The sequence below is a fragment of the Grammomys surdaster genome, unplaced genomic scaffold (genome assembly GCF_004785775.1).
Source record: "Grammomys surdaster isolate TR1022 unplaced genomic scaffold, NIH_TR_1.0 335, whole genome shotgun sequence".
NCBI classification, from domain to species: domain Eukaryota; kingdom Metazoa; phylum Chordata; class Mammalia; order Rodentia; family Muridae; genus Grammomys; species Grammomys surdaster.
In genome coordinates, this window is record NW_021604754.1 from 740,168 (window position 1) to 764,056 (window position 23,889).

Here is a 23,889-nt window from a genome sequence, read left to right on the forward strand (position 1 = left end):
CCCTAGGGATTTACATACTAATGAAGGCCAGACAGCCCCTCCCAAAGTGCACGGGTGGAGGGTGTGACTAGAGGCCTCAGGGCCTAGGGAGTTACATACTAATAAAGGCCAAAGGGCAGAAAAAATTAAGCATGCCTCCCCAGATCCTCCTCCAACCCTCCCCAGATCCTCCCCCTTTCTCCCTCCCTATATAACTCAGGACTGCCCTGAGTTTTAGGGGGGTACACCTAGATCCATCCACCATCCGCCATGACAATAAACCTTTCTGGAACCAAGGACTTCCTCGAGTCATTGGGGCCTGCAGCCATCAAAGCCTCCAGGCCGCTGGAACGTTAGACCTTCCTCCCACATGTGGGACCAGCTGCAGCGTGGAAACCCACTGGGACTCCACCGAAGTGGCCTAAATTTTTCCCCGAAGGTACCCACACCAAAAAAGAAAAGAAAAGAAAAGAAAAGAAAAGAAAAGAAAAGAAAAGAAAAGAAAAGAAAAGAAAAAATATATTAATCATCTCACAACAAAACCAAAAGGAGAGGATCACATACATGTGATGCACCTAAAACAACTATAACAGGAATTAACAATCATCTCTCTTTAGTATCTCTCAGTGTCATTGGACTCAGTTCCCCTAAAAAATGACATAAGCTAACAGACTGGATACACAAACAGGATCCAGCATTTTGTTACATACAAAAAAATACGCCTCAATGACACAGACAGACACAATGTCAGAGTTAGAGGCTGGAAAAGAGTCTACCAAGCAAACAGTTCCAAAAAACAAGCCAGAGTTGCCATCCTAATATCGAATAAAAACACACTTTCAAACAAAAGTTATCAAGGACACTTCAAATTCATCAAAGGAAAACTCAAGCAAGAGAAAGTCTCAATTCTGTACATCAGATGCCCCAGATGCAAGAGCATCCACATTCATAAAAGAAACTTTACTAAAGCTCAAAACACACATTGGAGCCCACAAAATAATAGTGGGAGACTTCAACACCCCACTCTTACCAATGGACAGGTCATTGAAACAGAAACTAAACAGAGACACAGTGAAACTAATAGAGGTTATGAACCAAATGGATTTAACAGATATATACAGAATATTTCACCCTAAAACAAAAGAATATATCTTCTTCTAAGTATCACATAGTAACTTTCCCAAAATTGACCATATTGAACAATTGTTCACAAAACAAGCCTCAACAGATACAAGAAGATGGAAATAATCCCATGCATCCTATCTGATTACCATGGACTAAGTCCAGACTTCAGTAACAACAAAAATAACAGAAAAGCCACATACTCATGGAAACTGAACAACTCTATTCAATGATAACTTGGTCAGGGAGGAAATGAAAGGAATTAAAGGTTTTTTAGAATTCAATGAAAATGAAGGCAGAATATACCCAAACTTACGGGACACAATGAAAGTAGTGCTAGGAGGAAAATTCATAGCACTATAACTTAAGAGCACACCTGAAGGCACTAGAACAAATAAAAAGCAAACACACTAAAGAGGAGTAGAAGGCAGGAAACAGTCAAACTCAGGGTGAAAATCAACTAAATAGAAACAAAGAGAATGATACAAAGAATCAACAAAGCCAAAAGCTAATTCTTTGAGAAAATCAACAAGATAGATAAATCGCTAGCCAAGCTAACTAAAGGGCACAGAGACAGTATCCAAATTAACAAAGTCAGAAATGAAAGGGAGATTTCCTCAGTTTCCAATAGAAACTGAGGAAATTCAAAAATCATCAGATCCTACTACAAAGCTAGATAAATCTAGATGAAAAGGATGATTTTTCTAGACAGTACCACATACCGAAGTTAAATCAAGAGCAGGTAAACTATAAAAACAGGCCCATATCCCCTAAGAAAATAGAAGACATTAAAAACCTTCCAAGTAAAAAAATTCTAACATAATTCTTTAAAGACACAGAATGAGCAATTCTCAATTTCATCTGGAGAAAAAAAAAACCCTTAGGATATCGAAAACAATTCATAGCAATAAAAGAACTTCTTGGGGAATGGCCATCCCTGACCTCAAGCTACAGTGCAATAGTGATAAAACTGTTTTTTTTTTGTTTGTTTGTTTGTTTTTTGGCTAAAGAGCCTAAGTGAGGATGCTTCAATCCCACTTGGGAGGGAGAAGAAAGCAGAGGGCAGAGGGAAGGAGGGAGTGACCTACAGAGCAATAGTGATAAATACGGCATGGTATTGGTATAGAGATAGACAGGTTGATAAATGGAATAGAATTAAAGACCCAAAAGTAACACCACTCACTTATGGACACTTGTTCTTTGACAAAGAAGCCAAAAATATACAATGGAAAAAAGAAAGCATCTTCATTAAATGGTGCTGGTCTAACTGGCAGTCAGTTTATAGATAAAATAGATCCATTTTTGTCACCTTGCACAAAGCTCAAGTGCATGTGGATCAAGGACCTCAACATAAAACCAGATACACTGAATCTAATAGAAGAGAAAGTGGGAAAGAGCCTTGAACTCATTGGCACTGGGTGTGGGGTGGTGGGGTGGGGAGGGCACGGAATTTCCTAAACAGAACTCCAATGACTGAGGCTCTAAGATCAAGAATTGATAAACGGAACCTCATGAAAGTGAAAAGCTTCTGTAAGGCAAAGGACATCATCAATAGGACAAATCGGCAACCTACAGATTGGGGGAAAAATCTTCATTAACCCCCCCATCTGATAGTAGGATAATATCCAAAATATATAAAGAACTGAAGAAGCTAACCTCTGAAAAAAACCAAACAACCCAATCAAAAAATGGGATATAGAACTAAATAGAATTCACAACAGAGGAATTTCGAATGGCTGAGAATCAAAGAAATGTTCAAAGTCCTTTTTGATCAGGGAAATACAAATCAAAATGACCTTGATATTCTACCTTATATTAATCAGAATGGCTAAGATAAAAAACTCAGGTGACAACACATTTTGGAAAGAATGCAGATAAAGAGGAACACTCCTCCATTGCTGGTGGGATTGCAAGCTGGTACAACTTTGGAAATCAATCTGGAGGTTCCTCAGAAAGTTGGAAACAATTCTAACTGAAGAGCCAGCTACACTGCTCCTTGGCATATACCAAAAATTGCCCTACCATGCCACAAGGGCATTTGTTCCACTATGTTTATAGCAGCCTTATTTGTGATAGTCAGAAGCTGGAAAAAATCCAGATGTCCCACAACGAAAGAAAAGATAGAGAAAATGTGGTTCATTTACACAATGGAATACTATTCAACAAAGACATCATGAGTTTTGTAGGCAAGTGGATGGAACTATAAAATACCATCCTGAGTGAGGTAACTCAGACCCAAAAGGACATGCATGGTATGTACTTACTAATAGGTGTATATTATCCAAAATAAAATTACAAAATACCCAGGATACAATCCACAGAATTTAAGAAGTTTATCAAGCCAAAGGGCCTAAGTACGGATGCTTCAATCCCACTTGGGAGGGAGAAGAAAGAAGAGGGCAGAGGGAGGGAGGAAAATGGGTGGGAGGGGGAGGAGGAGGGGCAGGGGAAAAGGAGAACAGGATCAGGTATGAGGGAGTGGTACCAGGAGTGAAGCCTCAAAGGCCAGCAGAAAGAATGGAAACAGGCAACCTTAGGAGGTGGAAGGTGGAGGGATCTCTAGAATGTACCAGAGACCAGGGAGGTGAGAGAATCTCAAGACTCACAGGGAGGGATCTTAAATGAAAGGCTCAACAGTGAGGAGAGGGAACTTGTAGAGTCCACCTTCAGTAGAAAGACAGGGCATCAAGTAGAGGGATGGGGTCGCCATCCCACAGTCAAAAAACTCAAGACCTAGAATTGTTCCTGTCTAAAGAACTGCAGGGACAAAAATGGAGAAGAGACCAAGAGAAAGGAGGTCCAGTGACTGGCCCAAATTGGGACCCATCTCAAGGAACTGAATTTACTTATAAAACCTGGACCCCTGAGATCTGACACTGAGCCACCAACAAGGCAGCAGACACTAGCTGGTCTGAGGCTCCTGACACATACACAGCAGAGGACTGCCTGGTCTGGTCTCAATGAGAGAAGATGTACCTAACCCTTGAGAGGCCCCAGGGAATGGGGAGGCCTGTCAGGGTGTGGGGATGGGATGTGTGGGGGTGTGGGGACAGCTTCTTGGAGACAGGGGAAGAGGAATGGGATAAGGAACTGTCAGAGGGCAGAACAGGAGGGAAGATAACAACTGCACTGTAAAAAAAAAAGATTAAAGATGATAAAGAATAAAAAACAAATAAAATAATAATAAAAAAAAGATGGAACAGAGATTGAAGGAATAGCGCACCAATGACTGGCCCAATTTGACACCTATCCCATGGAAAAGAGCCAACTTCCAACACTATTAATGATACTATGCTAGCAGACAGGACCCTAGTAAATATGTCTCCTGAGAGGCTTCATTCAGCAGGTGATGGAAACAGATGGAGAGATCCACAATCAAATATCAAGCAGAATTCAGGGAGTCTTTTGGAAGAGTAGGAGATAGAATTGAGGGAGGTGGAGGGGTCAAGGACACCACTACAGAATATACTAACCTGGGCCCATGGGGGCTCAGAAAGACTGAGCCACCAACCAGAGAGCCTGCAGAGACTAAACCCAGCCCCCTACACATTTGTAGCAGTTGTGCAGTTTGGCCTTCATGTGGGTCCCCTAGCAGTTGCAGTGGGGGCTGTCTCTGAGTCTACTGCCTGCTATTGGATCCCCTTCCCCTAGCAGGGCTGCTTTGTCAGTCCTCAGTGGGGAAGAATAGGCTTCTGCTGTGACTTGATGTCCCATGGCTGGTAGATACCCAAGGGGCAGAGGGGCATTTCCTTCTCTGAGGAGGCTCATGGTGGGACAGATTTGTGAGGGTGAGACTGGGAGGAGTGATGTAAAGTGAACAAATAAATTAATGAAAAAAAGAATTCTTGACAATTATTAACAATGATCAAACACTTAATAATGTAGCTTCAGTAAACAAAAGACTATTTTCAGGCTCTCTGTTTATTAAGCTCATGTTGAAGAACAAAGAATATTGAGAATTGTCAGGGAACAGAGAACGTACTTAAACTAGCAGCTTGCATCTAAAAACAAACAAACAAATGAAAAAAATAGAAAAGAAAAGATAAAAAAAACAAAACAAAATGTTTGTCTTACAGAGTGTTACATGCTTAAAGTGGTTAGCATTCTGTCTGTAATGGACCCAGAGAACTTGATGCAATGGGAATTACAGAAGAGCTTTAGAGATCAGAAGACAATAGGACATTAATGCACGGCTGTATTGAAGGAGATGCAATAAGTTTTAAGGGAAGCAGAAACATACTAGGAACTTCTACAGCCTTTTTCACTAGATTAAAAAAAGCAAAAGAAGATGCAGTGAGCTATGAAAATACATTTTTATGTAAAGACCTCTTCACTATAGATTAGATCAGAAGCTTATGAGCAAACTTGGGGATTGGGAAGTGTGGGGTGGAGACAGTGTTGTGGGGACTTGGCCCTTCAATCACAGATCAGGATAACACATTCTTGGGATTGTGACTGGATAAACCACACTAATACACATCGTTCAACTGAAACATAAACTGAAAGTGTCGTACCAAATATACCACATTATTCCACCCCTGAATAAAAGTAGCTTCAGGACAGAAACCTTCTGTTGGCTTCATGTGTTAAAGATAGTAAAGTCCATTACTAAAACATGTTATTCAACATATTTTAAGAGACAATAAGCAGGGCTCTAGAATATTTCAACCTTTAGCAAAATGTCCTAAAGTAAAACTTTTAAATAAACCAATAAATAATTAAATCATTTTAGCACACACACACGCACGCACACACGCACGCACACACACACTACATTCTACCCTTACAACAAAAACTCATTTGTTTTTAGAGTACTATAATGTCTATTCTAATAAGCTACTTTGTTGTCCATAAAATTATTTCAAAATTTGAAATCAAATGATATTACTAATGGTAGCTCTTAGAGACTTTATACCCATTTGGGCTCTGATAAAAACTCTAAGGAAATATATATCGGAGTTCTCTGTGACCAAAGAGGGGCATCCAAAAAAGGACTAAGGCAGAGGTACAGTATGGGCATTCACCATTAAACAAGTCATTATTTTCTTTCTAAAACAACATAAAAATGCTAATGCATAATGGTAAGTGGAATTTTAAAAGTAAACTACTTAAAATACTGGAAGACATGTCTCAAGACAGCAAAATTATAACAGGATAGCAATCAAAGAAACTGGCTTCACATGTGATCATCAGAAAAGGGTTGGCAGAAGCACTCTTCAACTTTGACCATTAAGGGATGCCAGAACTGGATAAGTACTATGTTCCATCCTGATGTTTCAACAATAGGAGTGCTGGGTATTTCTCTGGAGCTAATATGCTAATAGGCAGCCTATGGAGAAACAGACATTTATTATCTTTTAACACGAGCATTATAAGTAACTCAGTCATAAAACATACCTTTCAAATATTTGTTCTTCCGTTAAAACATCTAGATATCCAAATGGGGAATCTAATAGGTACAAATCAGCATCTTTATATACTGCTCTGTAAACAAAATTGAAAGAAAGTTAGAGTCTGTCAATATTTATTTCATTTAGAACAGTTATTTTAAACACAGAACTTACATACAAATATTTATTCATTAAGGTTGTAGAATGGCCATCAGACCCATGGACTGAAAGCACACTTGTCACGGCACAGAACACAAGTAGCACTGTTAGAAACTTTTGTACATAAGCTTTTAATAGTGCATATTTTATTAAATGAAGAATAATGAGATACTCTTTGCACTGGCCCATCTATCACAAGTGTTATATATAAGGGAAGGATTAATGATTCAAAATAGGAAGTAATACATGTTGTTTAACTTTATTTTAAAGTTCTCTTTGTGTGTTTGAGTGTTTTTCATGCATATTTATGTACCATGTGTGTTCAGTGCCTATGGAGACCAGAAGAAAATGTCAGGTGTGCTGAATTACACATTACAGATGATTGTGAAGCAGATTAATGCTGTGGCTCAAACCTGGAACCTTTGGAAAAGCCATCAGTGCTCTTCACAAATGAGCTCTCTCTCCCCAGCTCTTATTTCACTGTAATTTGAAACTAAAAACAATTTGAGTTGACTTACAACAGTAAAAATATAAAGGTATATTTTCTAAACTAATGAAAAGGAAATAATTTCTTTATATATTTTTTTTCAAGCGTGATTACTAATAATTCGACCTCTATCCCAGCTACTCAGGACATTACTCAGAAGGTATTTATTCCTTTTGTTTTTAAAATGTACTTAATCATCATAAGAAAAACAATGAAATAAAATAGAAATAGCAAAAAAAAATCTAGATTAAGTCATAAATGCCCTTTAAGCTCCAGGAGGGGATGTCCTCTTGGAGACAGGGTTGGGGGTCAGGAGGAGGTATGGGATGGGGAGTGGTCAGGGGCAGACCAGGAGGGGGATAAATTCTGAACTGTAAAGAAGGATTAAAGAGTAAAAATAAATAAATAAATAATTAAATAGCCTTTTATGCTGTAAATTGTCTTTAAGGAAAACATAAAAGAGCAAATGGACCCCATACTCTCAAGTTTTTTATCAACATTTAGCTTTCATCTATGTCTCTGCAAATATAATTCAAATATACTTTGTCCGCTCTGAAACTAATATAGATTTTCAGTCCACAACGAGGCAGGGAGAAGATGAAAACCTAGTGCAACAGTGAAGCTCAATGGTGGTCATTATTAAGGAAGATTATCAAGGTGGGTTTTCATGACTGGATAATGGTGGCTTTATGAGGAAAGGAATACCAGAGGACGGATACACACACATACACACACACACACACACACACACCACACACATACATACACCACACACACAAACACACACATACATACCACACACACATGCACACCACACACACACACACACACACACACCTATTACTTATTTTCTTGACATGTGATTTTCTTCTTTTGTGCTGTCTCAAGACTCTGCCAATGACATACCATCACTGGATATGACTCCTTTACCTTAAACAATAAGTGGGAACAATAAAAAAGTCTGTAAAATTTACTCTGAATATATTGATGAATTATTATTGCAAAAACAGACTAAAAACACTCCTTCACATGTATGACCAGTTTCTCAAGATTAAACTGTGTGTGTATTCATCATATAAAAATAGATGACATATTTATTGCACATGTGAATGAGAATAACAGTAGACAACTATTTTTAGTAGTGCCATATACTGTACAAGCAAATATGACTAAATCTTAAACTAGTAAATATAAATATTATACTGAAGTCACATACCATATTTTACTTAAACCTCAAATGGAATGCTTAAAATATGATCTTTGGGGGCTGGACAGATGGCTCAGCAGCTAAGAGCACTGACTATTCTTCCAGAGGTCTTCAGTTCAATTCCCAGCAACCACATGGTGGCTCACAACCATCTGTAATGGGATCTGATGCCCTCTTCTGATGTGTCTGAAGACAGCAACAATGTACTCACATACATAAACAAATAAATCTTTTAAAAACAAGATATGATCTTTGCCACACAGATAAGGGAATTAGCTTCCAATCATTATGAAGCCATCATCTGGAAATTCTATGTATCTACTGATCTTATTTCCCAGTGTATTCTCCAGACCAAACACAGTTTAATGTAAGGAGTCAAGATGACCTGGATTAAACAGTGACTGTATCATTTTCTTGTGGCTTCTGGCAAGTTAATATCTGACTACCTCAATTATCTTGTGATTTCTCCCATAAAATAGAGAGACCATTTTCTGCTTCTAGGCTTGTATGGGCTTGAGATCATAAACACACATACATAGACAGAAAGACAGACAGGCAGGCAGGCAGACAGACAGACAGGCAGACAGACAGACAAAGGGAGGGGGAGGGAGGAATGATATCAAGGCATCAGTTGTAAATACTTAGTGTTTGCTTTTCCAGAAGTTGGAAGTATGCCAAATGGCCAAGATGCCAAGATACCACTGAGTCAATGTCATTTCTCATTGTCAACTTTGGTAATGTAACAATTTTGTTTCAATAAAACTAGAGAGCATTTGAAATCCCAGAAGCTACAATTTAAATAAGATGTTTTCTTTCTGACAAGAATTAAACCTGACCCTGAGGACAGTCCGCATCACAAATGAAGGCATGTATTCAGTATAAAGCTTACATGGGTATGGTAGCACACACACTCATCCTAGCATCCAGAAACAAACACTGAAAGTTCGTAAGTTCTACATAGGGAGGCCTTGTCCTTCGTCTCCAAACAAAGGAGAAGCCTTATTCCTAGTGACATCATTTTGCCTTCCTACTTTTGTTATAATATCATATATTTTGTTCTAAAAATTAAAAATCAAAAATGTATATTGTCTAAACTTTGAAGTATAAACAGAAGTTCAAAGCAGAGGCATCTGGGGATAGGGAAAAAAGGGGGAATTAACAGAAACTTGTAATTTCTTCTTCTTCTTTTTTTTTTTACAATTCTTAGTTTTCTGTTCATAACACTCCATGCAACATAACAAACAAGTACGGACAAATAAAAATAAGAGTATGTAGTTTGAACAAAGCCACCATCTTTAAGAATTTGAATGTTATACTGTCTATAGTTCTCAAAGAAAATGTATCAACTCTAGAGACAGAGCAGGAAACAGAAGAGAAATGTGTATGTATAATTAAACATCCATGGTATTTACAGCAAGTACTCACCAGACCAACAGTTAAATGTTTACCTTGCTAAAGAAATTCTTGCACGTTGACCTCCACTCAGTGTGACTCCACCTTCTCCAAGAACTGTGTTGTCTTGTTCTGGAAACTTGGTGATGTCCTATTATTCAGAGCATAACATCAGAAATAAAGTTTAGTATATACAATCTGAAATTGAAAAGGACATTTTTTCTTCAGATGCAACTGTATATTAGACTCTTGTATCAAACAATCAAATGTTTGAACACTGCATCTTAATTATTTCAAACTCAATTCACTTAACTGATTAAAATAATATGGCCAAAATTTTAGATGCAAAACTTTATTCATTTTTAAAGTGTTATTCATGATAATTATATAAGATTTAAAAAAACATAAAAACTAAAATATATGTGTATTTGGGGAATGTCTATATTCAGAGACTACCCATAAGCCCGTCATATAAACTCAAGTGCTATTCAAATGTGAAAATGTACTTTCCACTTAAAATCACTCTTTTAAAACTGAAAATCACTGAATCACTGAATAAGCCTGTTAATAAGAAAAGCTAAAACAAAACTCTTCACACCCAGCATCCCGTAGGCATCTTCAGTGGCTAACAACACAGCATGTTAGTTTATTTGCACATTCCTTCATTCATCTTCCCAAACAGAAACATCTCACCATTTCCATTATTGTTCTGTCCTTGCCCATTTATCACCTTCCTGTCCTGTCACATATGTCGTTCCTCCCCCAATAATGATCCTTTCTGTAGTAACAACTATAAAGGCACAATAAAAGACAGACAAACTGGGTTTCTAAGAAATAGTTCAGGACTCCAGACAGTGTAAATGTAATTTAGAAGATAAGCTCTTATCCTGGATGGAGAATTGAATAACAACCTAAACATTTAATAAACAATTTTATAGTGGATTATAAAACAGTACACAATTAATTGGCAAGTTAATTATTTAGACAATAAAAGTAAACCACACACCACACAGAAAATGTTAAGAGGCTTCACCTGAGTAGTGAAGTACTGATCAAGTCAGGTACCGATTCCTTCAACAGTCTATCTTCCTAGTCTCCTCTAGTCTTTTCTACCACCTCCTTAGCTTGCCATGCTATTCACTTTTAAGAAAGAAACCGCTTCTAACAGCATTCCTGACAGAGTGACCAAAGACCTGTGATAAAACAGTGACTTTCCATACTACTGCTGCAGAGATGATGTCTTCCTTAGGTGTTTTGTTTTGTTTTGTTTTCTGTGATAACAATTCTTGTCAGAATGACCTAAGACAGGCTTAGTCTTGTTAATGAAATAAAAAATGGGGAGATGTGGAGCGCTTTTGGGGCTGCTTGGCAGGAGTCTGACATTGGCCAAGGACAAGGAAATGGGCTTCAGGCAGGAATCTGACATTAGGCTAGAAAAAAGAAATAACTTCAGGCAGGAATCTAAATCTTAGGCCAGAACAAAGAAGTAATTTCAGGCAGGAATCTAAATCTTAGGATAGAACAAAGAAGTAGGCTTTAGGAATGAAAGTGACTTTGGGCTAGGACAGTGAAGGAGGTTCAGATACTTTGGTCATCTTGATAAGCCCTTAAAAACAGTGATCATGAGAGTGATCACAGGCCTTTGTTTATTGCCTTGCTTGTTCTTTGACTATTTGTGTTTATTGTCTTGCTTGTTCCTTGATTGTTTGCATTTATTGTATTGCTAGTTCTTCAACCTAGAACTGACCTTAATACTTGCATATAATTAAAATCTTTGTTATGAGAAATTTAGATCCAGAGATATTTTATGATCATTTGAAAAGATCTATTAGTTTAATAATAATACTGAAGCTTCAGGCAATTTACCTTTCACATTACTTTCCTAAATAGAAAATATGACTCTTGAGCATGCCTTCCATCCAGTTAAACAATTGTTGGCTAATGCTAAGATATTAGTATTATATATTTATATATACATACATGTAACAATAATTAAAAAGAGGACATTAACTTGAAAGAGAGAGAGAGGGAAAACGGAGGGGTTGGAGAGAAGGGACATAAGAAGGAATGGAGGGAAGAAAGGGGAGAGGGAAAGAAGCAATTATATTTTAATTAAAAATGTAAAATGTAAACATAAAACTGCACACCATATATTTTTAACAATCTATATTCATAATAAGTGAAAATTTAAAACTATTAGGGCAGAATGTCTTTATTTTGTGCTCTAACAGTTATCTTTAAGAGGAGTCAGAAATGTCAAAACATAAAATGACATTTAGATAAAATTGACTATATAAAAATTATAACAAAAGCTATCACTGAAGAAGATGATAATGTAATATATATAGCTTCCACTCAAAATTCTACAAAAAGATTCCAACATGGTATCAAATGTCCAAGAATTTAACTGGGGGAAAATACTGTGGAAAAGGAAACACACAGGGAAGACGGGAAGTCTGAAGAACCCACAGCAACTCTGATCCTAAAGTAGAAGATAGATTGTTGGTATGGAAGAATATTACACCACCTGCATCCAAGGAAGGATTTGGCAAAGTAGCCTGGTGATTTGTATGTCAAAAATTAACTAATAAGTCTTATGTTTTCAAAGTAGAAATCTACTTTAGTAATTCTACCAGAAACAGTCATGAATGTAGAGGTGATTTCAAGACAAACTTAGTTAAAGACTTCAAAACACAACTGGAGTCTTCATTCAATCATGTTCCCTATACCAGTGGTCTATACAATACATATTATACCCATCATAGTCACAAAAGGTGTCCAAGGGTAAAGGGTAGGAAAGCAAGATGGTTAAAAAATATGAAAATATGCTCATAATCTACTATATATTCATGTAATTGTAAGCCAGAATAATAGAGATATAACAGTAGAAATTTTGATTTAGGAGTAAGAATGAGCAAAAAGATTAAAGTCACAGAAGTTTTAAAGATATGAGTAAATGCAAACACTCATTAATGGCTGACAAGGATGAAGGTCTGACTCTGTAGATCTCCATATGAGCCCTCTGCCACATGTACACACTCACTCTTCCCTATGTAAGTGAATAAATAACATGTAAATAGATATTGTTATATCTTAAAAAGATAACAGGAACCAAATAAGTTAGAAAATAATGTGTACAAATTATATTACTATGTAGGTTTTAAAGATGAACTGCATATATGGGTGTCAATTATTTTAAATGGATTGGAAAAATACACATTTCATTATTCTAATTGCTGGAGCTTAGAGTTTTGAGGCAGAGTTGTGATGATGTTATCCAGGCTTCTAACACTGAAAATAATAAGAATGCTGTGAAATAAATGTTCTCTTCTATAACATATTATTTGCGTGAATTAACTTTCAATGGTATGAAAACATATCTGAGCCAAGGTTTGAACTGTTTTTTAAGGACTGAATCCACTCGTGAAGAGAAACTTGGATAACTTTCACTCAGTGAATGAAAATCTCCATGCCCATTGTTATCATGACGCTGTTGAGAGTGAAATGAGGGACAAACAGCGGGGATATACCCAGGAGAACTGAGATTACACTCATTACAGCCTAATACATCAGCACTGCCAATATCCTCCTATTAATCTGAGCACTTGGTTTTTGATTACTCAGTTTATGCCTCATCCACCTGCAGATTTATAAGTACTTGACATTGTTTGATTTAAAACAAAGCACTCCGTTTTGCATGCATTGTTAAACATTGACCTTTGCTGACTACTAAGGATACTCCAATCTGGTAATATATTTATCTTAAGGGTGTTGGTTTCAGACTTCATAGATTTTCCCCATCTGTGAAAATCACAATCTAAAAACTGTTATACCACTCCTGCCTATCATGAAGGTTTGTTTTTCAATTGCTTATTTTTATGTCTGAGATTGTAATATAATTACATTTATCCATTCCTCCCTCCAAATCCTCCTTATATGTCCCTACCAAGTTTCCTTCAATTCATGGCCTCTTTATTTTTCTTCTTTAATTTTTCATTAATGGCTATTGTATGTACATACATGCATGTATATATATACTTTTTTCCCCAAATGTAGCCTGTTTGGTCATAAGATGTTACTTGTATATATGTTTAGGGGACTATTTGGCACTGGACACCAACTGGTGTGCTCTTCCCTGGAGAACACCACTTCTGCTCCCAGCTGTCCTCAGTGGCATGTAGTTCTTTGTGTAGGGTTGAGGCCCCCCTAGTCTTTCCCCAGTCTGTTTGGCACGTCCATTGGTGTTGTCCTTGTTCAGTTCATGTTTGGGCAGTCACATTGGGGAGGGATGTTTTTAAATATTTTCCTTTTTGAAAAACCCATACATTTATACAATGTATTTTGATCATATAAATTCCACAGTTTCCTTCCTCTAATCCCCCCTTGTGCCCATCACCCCATCTCTCTCAAACCTTGTGTTTTTATTTTTATTAATAATCTCCTTGGTTCAACTAGTGTTGCCCAACTGCACATGGTGTGTGGCCATCCATTGGGGTATGTTTCGAGCTCTTTACAAAGCTTTTAGCATGTAAGCCTAGCACACAGGTATAGATGCTACATTTCTTTGTTAATACTGAACATTCTCTGGATTTTTTTTTGTGTGCATGGGGAGTGGAATTTATCCATAAAACTTTTTGAAGAAAAGCATCCACTGTAACAAGGTTCCTAGATAAGAATATTAGATAATATTTGCTGATAAGATTAGCTATAGAATATTCTATAAAATTAGCTGTTGGATTCTATTTAGTTATTTTTTTTTAAATTGGTGCTACGGATGAAATAGAGGCCCTTGCACATGCTTATCAAGTGTCCAGTAGAATTTTGTTTAATAAAAGAAAACTGTCTTATCCTGAAATATAAACTTATGTAAACAAAGACTATTCTTATAGGAGAACATTATGCCCATTTCAAATTATTCTCTACTCCCAATTTTAATTTCTTTATTTTAATTTTTTGATATTTATTTTTCAGTGTATTTTATCTACAAATAACATCAAATATCTACCAAACTAAGGCAAGGCTCTTGCGCTATTTAGCAGAAACTCTCTATTTGTTTAAAATTGCTGCACCTGTGGTGACTCAAAGGCATCTGGAAGGAACCTGGGTATCTGCACTTAGCCCTGCACGGTGGTGCCTGCCAGGGCCTGAGATCCTCATCTGACACTTGTTCTCTCAGTTGGTTGACTTCCTTTATTACAGCCTAGTCAGAAAGGCAAATGTCAACTTCAAAGCAGTCTGTGCACACAACACAATGTGTGTGTTCGAGGTTGTAAAACACTTGAAAACGCTGAGATAAGCACACTGGAGAGGGTCAAAGTAATATTATAATAAGTGTGCAATAAAGATTAACTTATTTTATCATTAAGAACTAGAAAACATACTTGCTGTGGTATATTCCATTTATTCACAGTTGTCCTCTTAGAAAGTTACAATTTATCATCTTGGTATCCTTCAACTATATCAAACAAACCAGAAGTTATTAAGGTAACGTGCTAATACGAACCTCATTTGCTCTGAATGGATCACACAATAGAGCCATAATGAGCTAGGCTGTTAGACTAAGAAAGAAAGGGAAAAGATATAGAAGAGGAGGTGCTTTCCAGAAGAAAGGGTGGGGTGTTACATTTAATAGTCTTGTGTAATTGAGCAATATTTGCTAAGTATATTTGAGCTTCCTGTAGCTTTGAAGATAGGAAAATACCATAAACTTTTATATGGCTAGCTTATCATTTTTAGAAGAACCTTGACAATACAGACGCTTGTGAGAAGAGGGTGGGCACAGTGCGAAGCTTGGGTTAAGGAACATTAACTTCAGGGTAATGCCACTCAATAAAGCATATCTTTAACGGTGAATCACTGGATGATTAATGCCATTGTTATTAATGTTTAGAAATCACTAAACAGTGCCTTGTTTTGTGCACACAGAGAATGGTCAATGAAAGAGAGAATTAAGGGAAAGGTTAAAAAAAAACAGGTAGGAAGAAGTCAGGATGGGAAAATGTGAGACAGCCAAGAAAGTACTGGAAAAAGAGAAAAATCTAGTAAACATTTCTACATGGCTAGTTGTACATGTGAGTGTGTACAGCAAAGAGATACCCAGTAGTCTCTGATAGAGATCAACAGAAGTAAGCTTCATAACAGAATGCAGACACTAAGGAGGTCATAATTTAAATTGTGCTATGTCTAATAGATAAGATAGGTTGTTGACCTAAGTCAAACTTTATTACAAATAGCTGCATGAAGAAACATTTTTAAAAGACTAAGCTCTTAAAAAAGGGATGGGGTGTGAGAATTTTCATCAATTTAAAAGATAAAAAAAGAATTGCCTTCACTAGTGAATAGTAGCCAAGTTTATAGCATAATAAAACTTCGGCATTTAACATAATCTTTATTATAACCAAGAAAAATATAAAAGTTGATGTTATAGTAGTTAGAATCAACACTAAAGGCTTTGGGCTGGAAAGATTGCTCAGTGGGCTAGAGCACCTGCCTCACAGGCCTGACAATTTGAGTTGGGATCCTCAGAATCCACATTAAAACTACACACCATACCTTAGGCATTTGTAATCCCATTATGCCTGCACTGGACGATGAGAGGTAGAGGCAGGAAAACTGCCTGAGGTCCAGTAGCTCACAAGCCAACTAGCCTAGTATATATAGCAACAAAAAGAACAACTCTGCCTCAAACAGAGAGTTTATGGTAGACAGCAAAGCTCAGTGCCAAGTGTTGCCATCTGATCTCTACACACTTATCATGACATGCACACATTTACATACAGGAGAGCACATACCTACATATATCATACACACAAACTAAACTGTCTTATAACCAGTTTTCATGTGTGTGTTTGTGTGTGTGAAACTGTGACTATAAATATAACTATTCCTATTGTGTACTTCCTTGTGTGTATAGATTTGGGTTTCTATTCAGAATGGATTGCTCCGGAATTCTTAGGAGAAGAACTGTAGAGTACAGTGATTTCATGTGTGCAAGGAAAGTATTCCGGAATAGAAAAGTGCTGGGATTCATGAACTCCCCTACAGCTAGATAATGGTATGGTAACTGGTTTTCACTTGCTTTTATTAAATGAAACCAACCAACTAACCAACCAACCAGCCAAAAATCCTTTCAAATGCCATTCAGTGTCTGTAATCCCTTAATGCCTCATTTAGAATTTCTCAGATGTGAGGAAACTCTGGATAACTCCTATGTCGTTGGCTTTATGGACACTTAAGTGGTACCAATTCCATATCTGCTCCTCTAACTATATCCATCCCTAATGCTAGGACAAATCTAATCCCTGGGGAAAATAATACCATACATCAATAGTACATCCTGTGTTACCTAGACTATGTTCCTGCTTTGTATTTTCCCAAATTGTTTTCTGGTCACTACTCCTAAGTCTCTTGTAACTCAGTTTCTCAGAAGAGCTTCAAACCCACTGCCTTTGAAGTTCCTATGTAATCTTTTGTCTTTCAAAAGCTGACTTCCTGTATTTTATCTGCTAAAGTCTATCTCCTTTGAGTAGAATGTAAGCTAAGAACAAAGATTCTTGTCTAAGTGTGTCCTTAGTTCCTAAAGTAATGATGCCACAAAGAAACTCAGTAGATACTTTCGAATGAACATGAAATTCTTCAATTTCCCATGACATTGACCTTATATTTTCATATGTAGTATTTTATTTTCATTCTCTTAATTCTCCAAAGGAAGGTGTCTTTCAGTTAATGGAGCTCAGAATAATAGCATGCTCTATGGATTGGCCTTCTTGTGCTGTAAGTAATCTGTGCTCTTCTCCATTGGGCCTTCGGAGCTCCCTCTCCTTGAAGCTTCCTATTGACACTTGCTCATGCTTTTTCTGTTAATTGTGAATTAGCTTGAGTACTATATGTTCAGTTGTCTTAGATATTTTAAACAAATATTCTATTTATATACCTTATCTACTTTTGCCTATCTTAATTTGTATATATTTTTATAGAAGAAAATTAATGAGTCCTTATTCATCTTTCTTATTATTTCCAAAAAAGATGCAATTACTGAGTACTGTCTATTAAAAATGTTCTTTCACTTTCTCCATACTTCAATTTTCCATATTTTTAGTACTAACTTTCAGTCCATTCTTTGTATTCTTTACATTTAAACCCTTTTCACTTTGCTAGCTCTTAAGTATTGATATTATATCATTAATTAAATATTTTTTAATATATCTATGTTGGTACCATCCTGTTCTCCTGTATTTTCATTTATAATCTCTAGGCTGAGGACTCTTTTCTGTACATTTCGAACCAAAAACCTCTCCACCAAGGTCCCCTTCCAAGTTCTACATCACTTCCATATTTCCATAATAAAGTACAATGCTTTTATTGTATCAACTTGCTCAGCAAATAGTACCATCATAGGGAAGTATTCATAAGATATGTCTCAGACAAGATGAATAGGTCCTAGAGATCTACCCTGCAGCATGCATGGTGGCTACAGTCAATACTACATCATATATTTTATGCTCAGTGAATAGTTGTTAAATTTTGGTCATTTTCTTTGGTTTTTGTTTTGACACAGTCCCACTGTGTAGCCCCAGCTTTCCTAGAACTCACTACATAGACAAGGTGGACACTGATCTGAAGAATCCTTCAGTCTCTGTCTCTCAATAATGAGATTACAAGTATGATCCACATTATCTAACCTAGAAAGTAGAACTTAAATGTTCACTCACTACACAAATGCAAATGATAGCTATATAACTGATAGATGTATTTCATATCACACTGCATATGATAAACACATAAATTATGTGTCAACTGTACCTTAATAGGCTCTTTTAAAATTCTTTTTTAAAACTATTTTGAAGTTTAAAATTAATTAAATTAATTATAATGTAAAACTTGTCAACATGCTTGATTACTCCCACTTTCTTATTCACCATGTCAAATTGTGGCTAATGTAAAGATCTATAACAACAACTATTTGGTTTTTCTCCTGCCTAGTAGATCAGTATTATTTGCCACCGAATGATTGAAACAACCATTGAAATTATCTATCTGCCAATAGTTTCGCTAGTCCTTTAATTGAGCATATGGAAACTATACATTATATTTCAAAACATCTTCAAAGATGGGTAATTCTATGTCTAATTTAAAACCCTTTGGTGAGTCTCATAGGCCTTAGATAAAGTCTGAGTTCCTGAGTATAGAATAATGGGTTCTGAGAATATGACTACCCTTCCCTTCCCCAGTTCACCTCTCTTCACACAGCCTTTCCTCTCCAGATGCCCATGCTTATTATGCTATACTATATACAGAGTTGCCAAACGATCCACGCTTACTTCAATCTGTAGTGCAGTGACATACAACCAACTCTGGCTCCCTAGCACAGTATCTTCTTTTGGTTCTCTACCCTTGTACATTCTGTTCCTTTTCTAAAATGTTCTTCTGCTTCTTCATTCATCTTTCACTTTAGATGTCACTTCCTTGGGGGAAACTTCCATCATCTTTTAGGACCACATTGTTAACTTCCTAATGTAAGAACCCTAAGGAACATACAATACAATAACCTATGCTAGTCTTGAATGTTCCTCTACTAGAATAAAAACTCTTTGAGAACAAGCATTGTGCCTTCCTTAGCAGTGGAATTCCCAGAGTTTGGTATAATCATTAGGTTGATGCATATACTCATAAATATTTACTGAATGAATATATATCATCCTGCTATAAATTTCTGTAGCAAAACTCTCACTGTAGACAAGTTACTAGTTATACCTGCAGGCAACATCTAGTTGCTTAGTGCAGCATTGTGTTTATAGTAGGAACTCAAGTTGTTGAGATTAACTTTTCTTTCTTTTTTTGTCCTCCTCCTCCTCCTCCTCTTCCTTTTCCTCCCCCTCCTCCTCCTCCTCCTTTTCCTCCCCCCTCCTCCTCCTTCTCTTCCTCCTCCTCCTCCTTTTCCTCCCCCCTCCTCCTCCTCTTCCTCCTCCTCCTTTTCCTCCCCCTCCTCCTCCTCCTCCTCCTTTTCCTCCCCCCTCCTCCTTCTCCTCCTCCTCCTTTTCCTCCTCCTCCTCCTTTTCCTCCTCCTCCTCTTCCTCCTCCTCCTTTTCCTCCTCCTCCTCCTCCACCTCCTTTTCCTCCCCCCTCCTCCTCCTTCTCTTCCTCCTCCTCCTTCTCCTCCTCCTCCTTTTCCTTCCCTTCCTCCTCCTCCTTCTCCTCCTCCTCCTTTTCCTCCCCCCTCCTCCTCCTCCTTCTCCTTTTCCTCCTCTTCCTCCTCCTCCCCCTCCTTTTCCTCCTCCTCCTCCTCTTCCTCCTCCTCCTTTTCCTCCCCCCCTCCTCCTCCTCTTCCTTTTCCTCCTCCCTCCTCCTCCTTCTCCTCCTCCTCCTTTTCCTCCTCTTCCTCCTCCTCCCCCTCCTTTTCCTCCTCCTCCTACTTTTCCTCTTCTTCTTCCTCCTCCTTCCCTTCCTCTTCCTCCTCCTTCTTCTTCTTTTGTTGGAGACAGGATAATTCTGTATTGTAGCCTTGGTTGTCCTGGAACTCACTCTGTAAACCAGGCTGGTCTCGAACTAAGAGATCTGCCTGCCTCTGCCTCCCGAATGCTGGGATTAAAGGTATTAGCCACCATACCCAACTAAGAGCAATTTCTTTTTAATTCGTCAATCTAAACCAAGAATAAGCAATATAAATATAAAGACTTATCCTGTCATTATGGAATTACTTCTGATAGCTGTGATAGCACATTTCGCCTGTCTAGAGAAGACTTCACCTTCAACTTTGGCAACATCAGGATTCCTTCTCTGGGTAAGCTTCTATGAACATCTATAGAGTTACAAGTCTGGTAAAATATCAAACATTTGCCACGAATATGAAATTTAGCCAGGGATGTCTGAGAGTCATCCTGGATCTAAAATTATATTTTAATTTCTCTTTGTTTATAATAACATTATTCATCATCTAAATATGGAAAACTCTGAATCTGGATTTCCTACATCTTAAAATAGGTTGAAACTGGAAACACATAATAAGGATTTTCTAAAATTATTTTTATCTTTGGAAGTTTTCTTGTTAAATATTTTGTTTTAAATATGAAGGCCAGGCTTACACATCACAGTGTCACAGTGTACTCACGAGGTAGTCTGTTCAGACAGTTATAATTATGTTCATATACTACTGCTCTTTTGACTTCACCAAATCTCACTAGGAGTGGCTATTTTGTGCTATTTTGGTTTTTTGTGACTTAAGGACTCTGATGTGTTAACCTGATAATTAGCTCTGGAACGTCATGCTCTTAGGGCCTAAAGCCTAGTCTGCACTTAGAAATCAGCACATTTTCACTCTGACTGCAAACTTCTGGTGAAGTTGTCACTAAATAAATAAGAAGTGACAAGTCCTCGTGCCAGTTCATGCTAGTGCTTAGCACAATGTTGCCATAGATGATCTCTCCCTATTAGCTAGTATTTATTTTTTAAGTTCCAAGGCTCAAATGAAGTGAAATATCAGTTCGGTCACACTATGGCGTTCCCATTTAGTTCTGGTTCAGTCATTTTATAAAGTATTCTTGGCTTTATGTTACAGTAAATAATATCTAGTGTTTCCTAACCATGTATAAGCAGAAAATTATAGGTAGTCCATGGTACAGTCAATGTGATTTATTCTGGTTGAAAGGGACATAGTTCAAGGTATTTCAAATATCTGCTTTAGATATCCATTATGTCTGTCTGAGCTAGTGAAAACGCTGAGTCCTATGGCACCTTTATCTTCTCATTACTTCTAACTGTAAAGTTGTGAATTATCCAACTTGGTAAATTGACTATTCAAAGGTTAAGCCTCACCTCATAGGTTAGTTGTACAGACCATGGAGAGCTAGAGGTCAAATTCAAATTCAGTTAGTCATGTAGAATTTCTATGGTGGAATTTATTTTTCAGAACACCCTCATTTCTCAGCTTATTTCTCTCCCAAGTTTTTCATTACTTCTTGCCAGTTTCTCCTTTTTTTTTTTTAAAAAAAAATCTTTTACTGAATTCTTGGCAATTCTATTCTGAGTATTCCTCTAGTGAGTTAAATACAAAAACCACTAAGCAGCTATGGGAGAGAAAATCATGCAACCTGTCTCCTTCCTCAGCATACACAGTAAATATGTTTTGCTACAGTGCTTGTGTAATGGCTGTCATGGCAGATACTTACTTGATGAGGATCATTTTGTGGTTTCAAAAGCTTCACAATAACTTCTTGGAAACTGATTACATATCCTACTCATCCCACTCCCCATCCCTACTCCCCACCATAAAGTTAATTATTCCTCCAAACTCAGGTACTTTTATAAGAAAATGAGTCACAGAATATAAAGACTGTCAAGTCACCTATTACACAAACACTGGCCTGTCCAGAATTCTCTTGTCACTGGGGCTGTGAGGCAGGGAAGGTGGGCAGGAGAACAGGTATAAGCTCTTGTTCTCTCTCAATATGAAATAGGACTATAATTTCACAAGACATGTTACTTGACTAGAGCTAAATCATACTAATTCTTCTTTTAAAGCTAGCACAGTCCCTAGAGCTGAGCACTGAAGCTCTATGTGTCAAAACAAAAAAGCCAAAAAACCTAATAGCCCATAAAGGAAAATGAAGAGACAGCCAATGGCACAAGGATGTATAACAGTGTTTTGCATGTGACTTTCAATTCAGTTAAAAGTCTGTTATCTTAAGATCTAGACTCTAAAATTCATTTTTATAAAGCAGGGCATGGAGATTTTTCCCAAAGGAGAGGTTAAAAGTAAAAAAACACCAATGTAACTTATTCATTTGAGACTGCATGCTAGAGATTATTCTATCAACAGAACCACCATGCCCTCCCCCCTTGATACAGGCTTTAGCTGCCTCATCTAGTGAATAATTTCCAACAACAGACTGAAATCAGAAAACTATGTGAAATATGTTCTGCATGCTTCGCCCTTCCTCACTCACACACACCTGCCTACTCCTATGACACTGAGCAATCATGACACACAGGGTACTTTGAAAATCTTAGAGTTGAACCAAAACACAAGCATGAGGAAGAGGATATCCCATCCCCATCTCTAATCCCAAGCCTCGATGCAGCACATTAAGAAACAGATCAACTTCAGCAGTCAAAATGAAAACAGAGTCATGAATGTTTGGATTTGGCAAGTAGGAGCACCCACAGATTATGCTGAGGGATTCTTGCGTTGGTGCCAGCTACTGAGCCATTGAGGACTCTGCAGGTATACTGTGTTCCTGTGATCAAAGTTCCTACATGCTTAAGAGGTAAAATCTTCATGATGTGTATGTGTATGTGGCAAAAAGTGGCAGGGAAAAAAGGAACAAAGATTTAGGGATTATTAACATTAAAAAAGTTTTACTTAACATTTTATTTAACTAAGAAAACAAGGGATTTTAGTGTATTGAGGTTCCTTCTGCACCTGACCAAATGTGTGTTTATATAACAGAAACAAACTGGAAGTTTCAGTCATAGCAAACAGGGAAGACTCCTGATGTTTTTCTTTACAGTCAGAGAAGTACCATCATTTCAAGCTTCCAGAAAGTGTGTTCATTAAAGAAACAATCTGCTCATATTCTGAGACCATGAAACTCACAGAACCTTTTCTGTGCAAAATTCTTCCAACCAACATGTTACCTCAAACTATTTCTAAAACAGTCAGTCATCCAGTAAAAATTTACTAGTCTATCAGTACATTAGATAGACTACATCAAAATAACATTTTTTTAGAGTTGTTGTGTCCTAAACTTTACTCTGTAGTTCAGAATATAACACCATGGCATATACTTAGCTCATTATAATACTACATTTGCCATTTTAGAGAGCAAAGGGATTTAAGAAAAAAGGCTTTTATATGGTAACTAAAAAGTTCTAACTCTGCAAAAGCAGTGGGACAAAAAGGAACAAAGACTTAGGGGTTCTTTAAAATTTTAAAAAAAAAAGAGTTTTACTTCACGTTTTATTTAACTAAGAAAAAGAAGGTTAATTTGAAAACTAAAGGGACAATCAACAACAACACCAACGGACTTTTTTAATGTAGAAGGAGAAAAGATTGGGAGTCTCAATGCTAGGCAAAGAACTACAGGCAACTAAGGAGTGCTGAAGGTAGTCTAAGTAACAACAGTTAAGGACAAAGAGGCTGTTAATTTCAATGAGAG

General features: G+C 37.2%; 1 protein-coding gene across 1 annotated transcript in view; it reads right to left on the reverse strand.

The window, feature by feature from the left end:
• The window catches only part of Cftr (cystic fibrosis transmembrane conductance regulator), a 165,651-nt gene that overhangs the window by 56,361 nt on the left and 85,401 nt on the right, over positions 1 to 23,889 (reverse strand). The window contains exons 12-13 of the mRNA XM_028778439.1: positions 9,793 to 9,887; positions 6,499 to 6,585 (exon numbers count right to left, since the gene is read on the reverse strand). Coding sequence (XP_028634272.1) covers positions 6,499 to 6,585; positions 9,793 to 9,887 — 182 coding nt within the window. The remainder of the gene's footprint in view (positions 1 to 6,498; positions 6,586 to 9,792; positions 9,888 to 23,889) is intronic.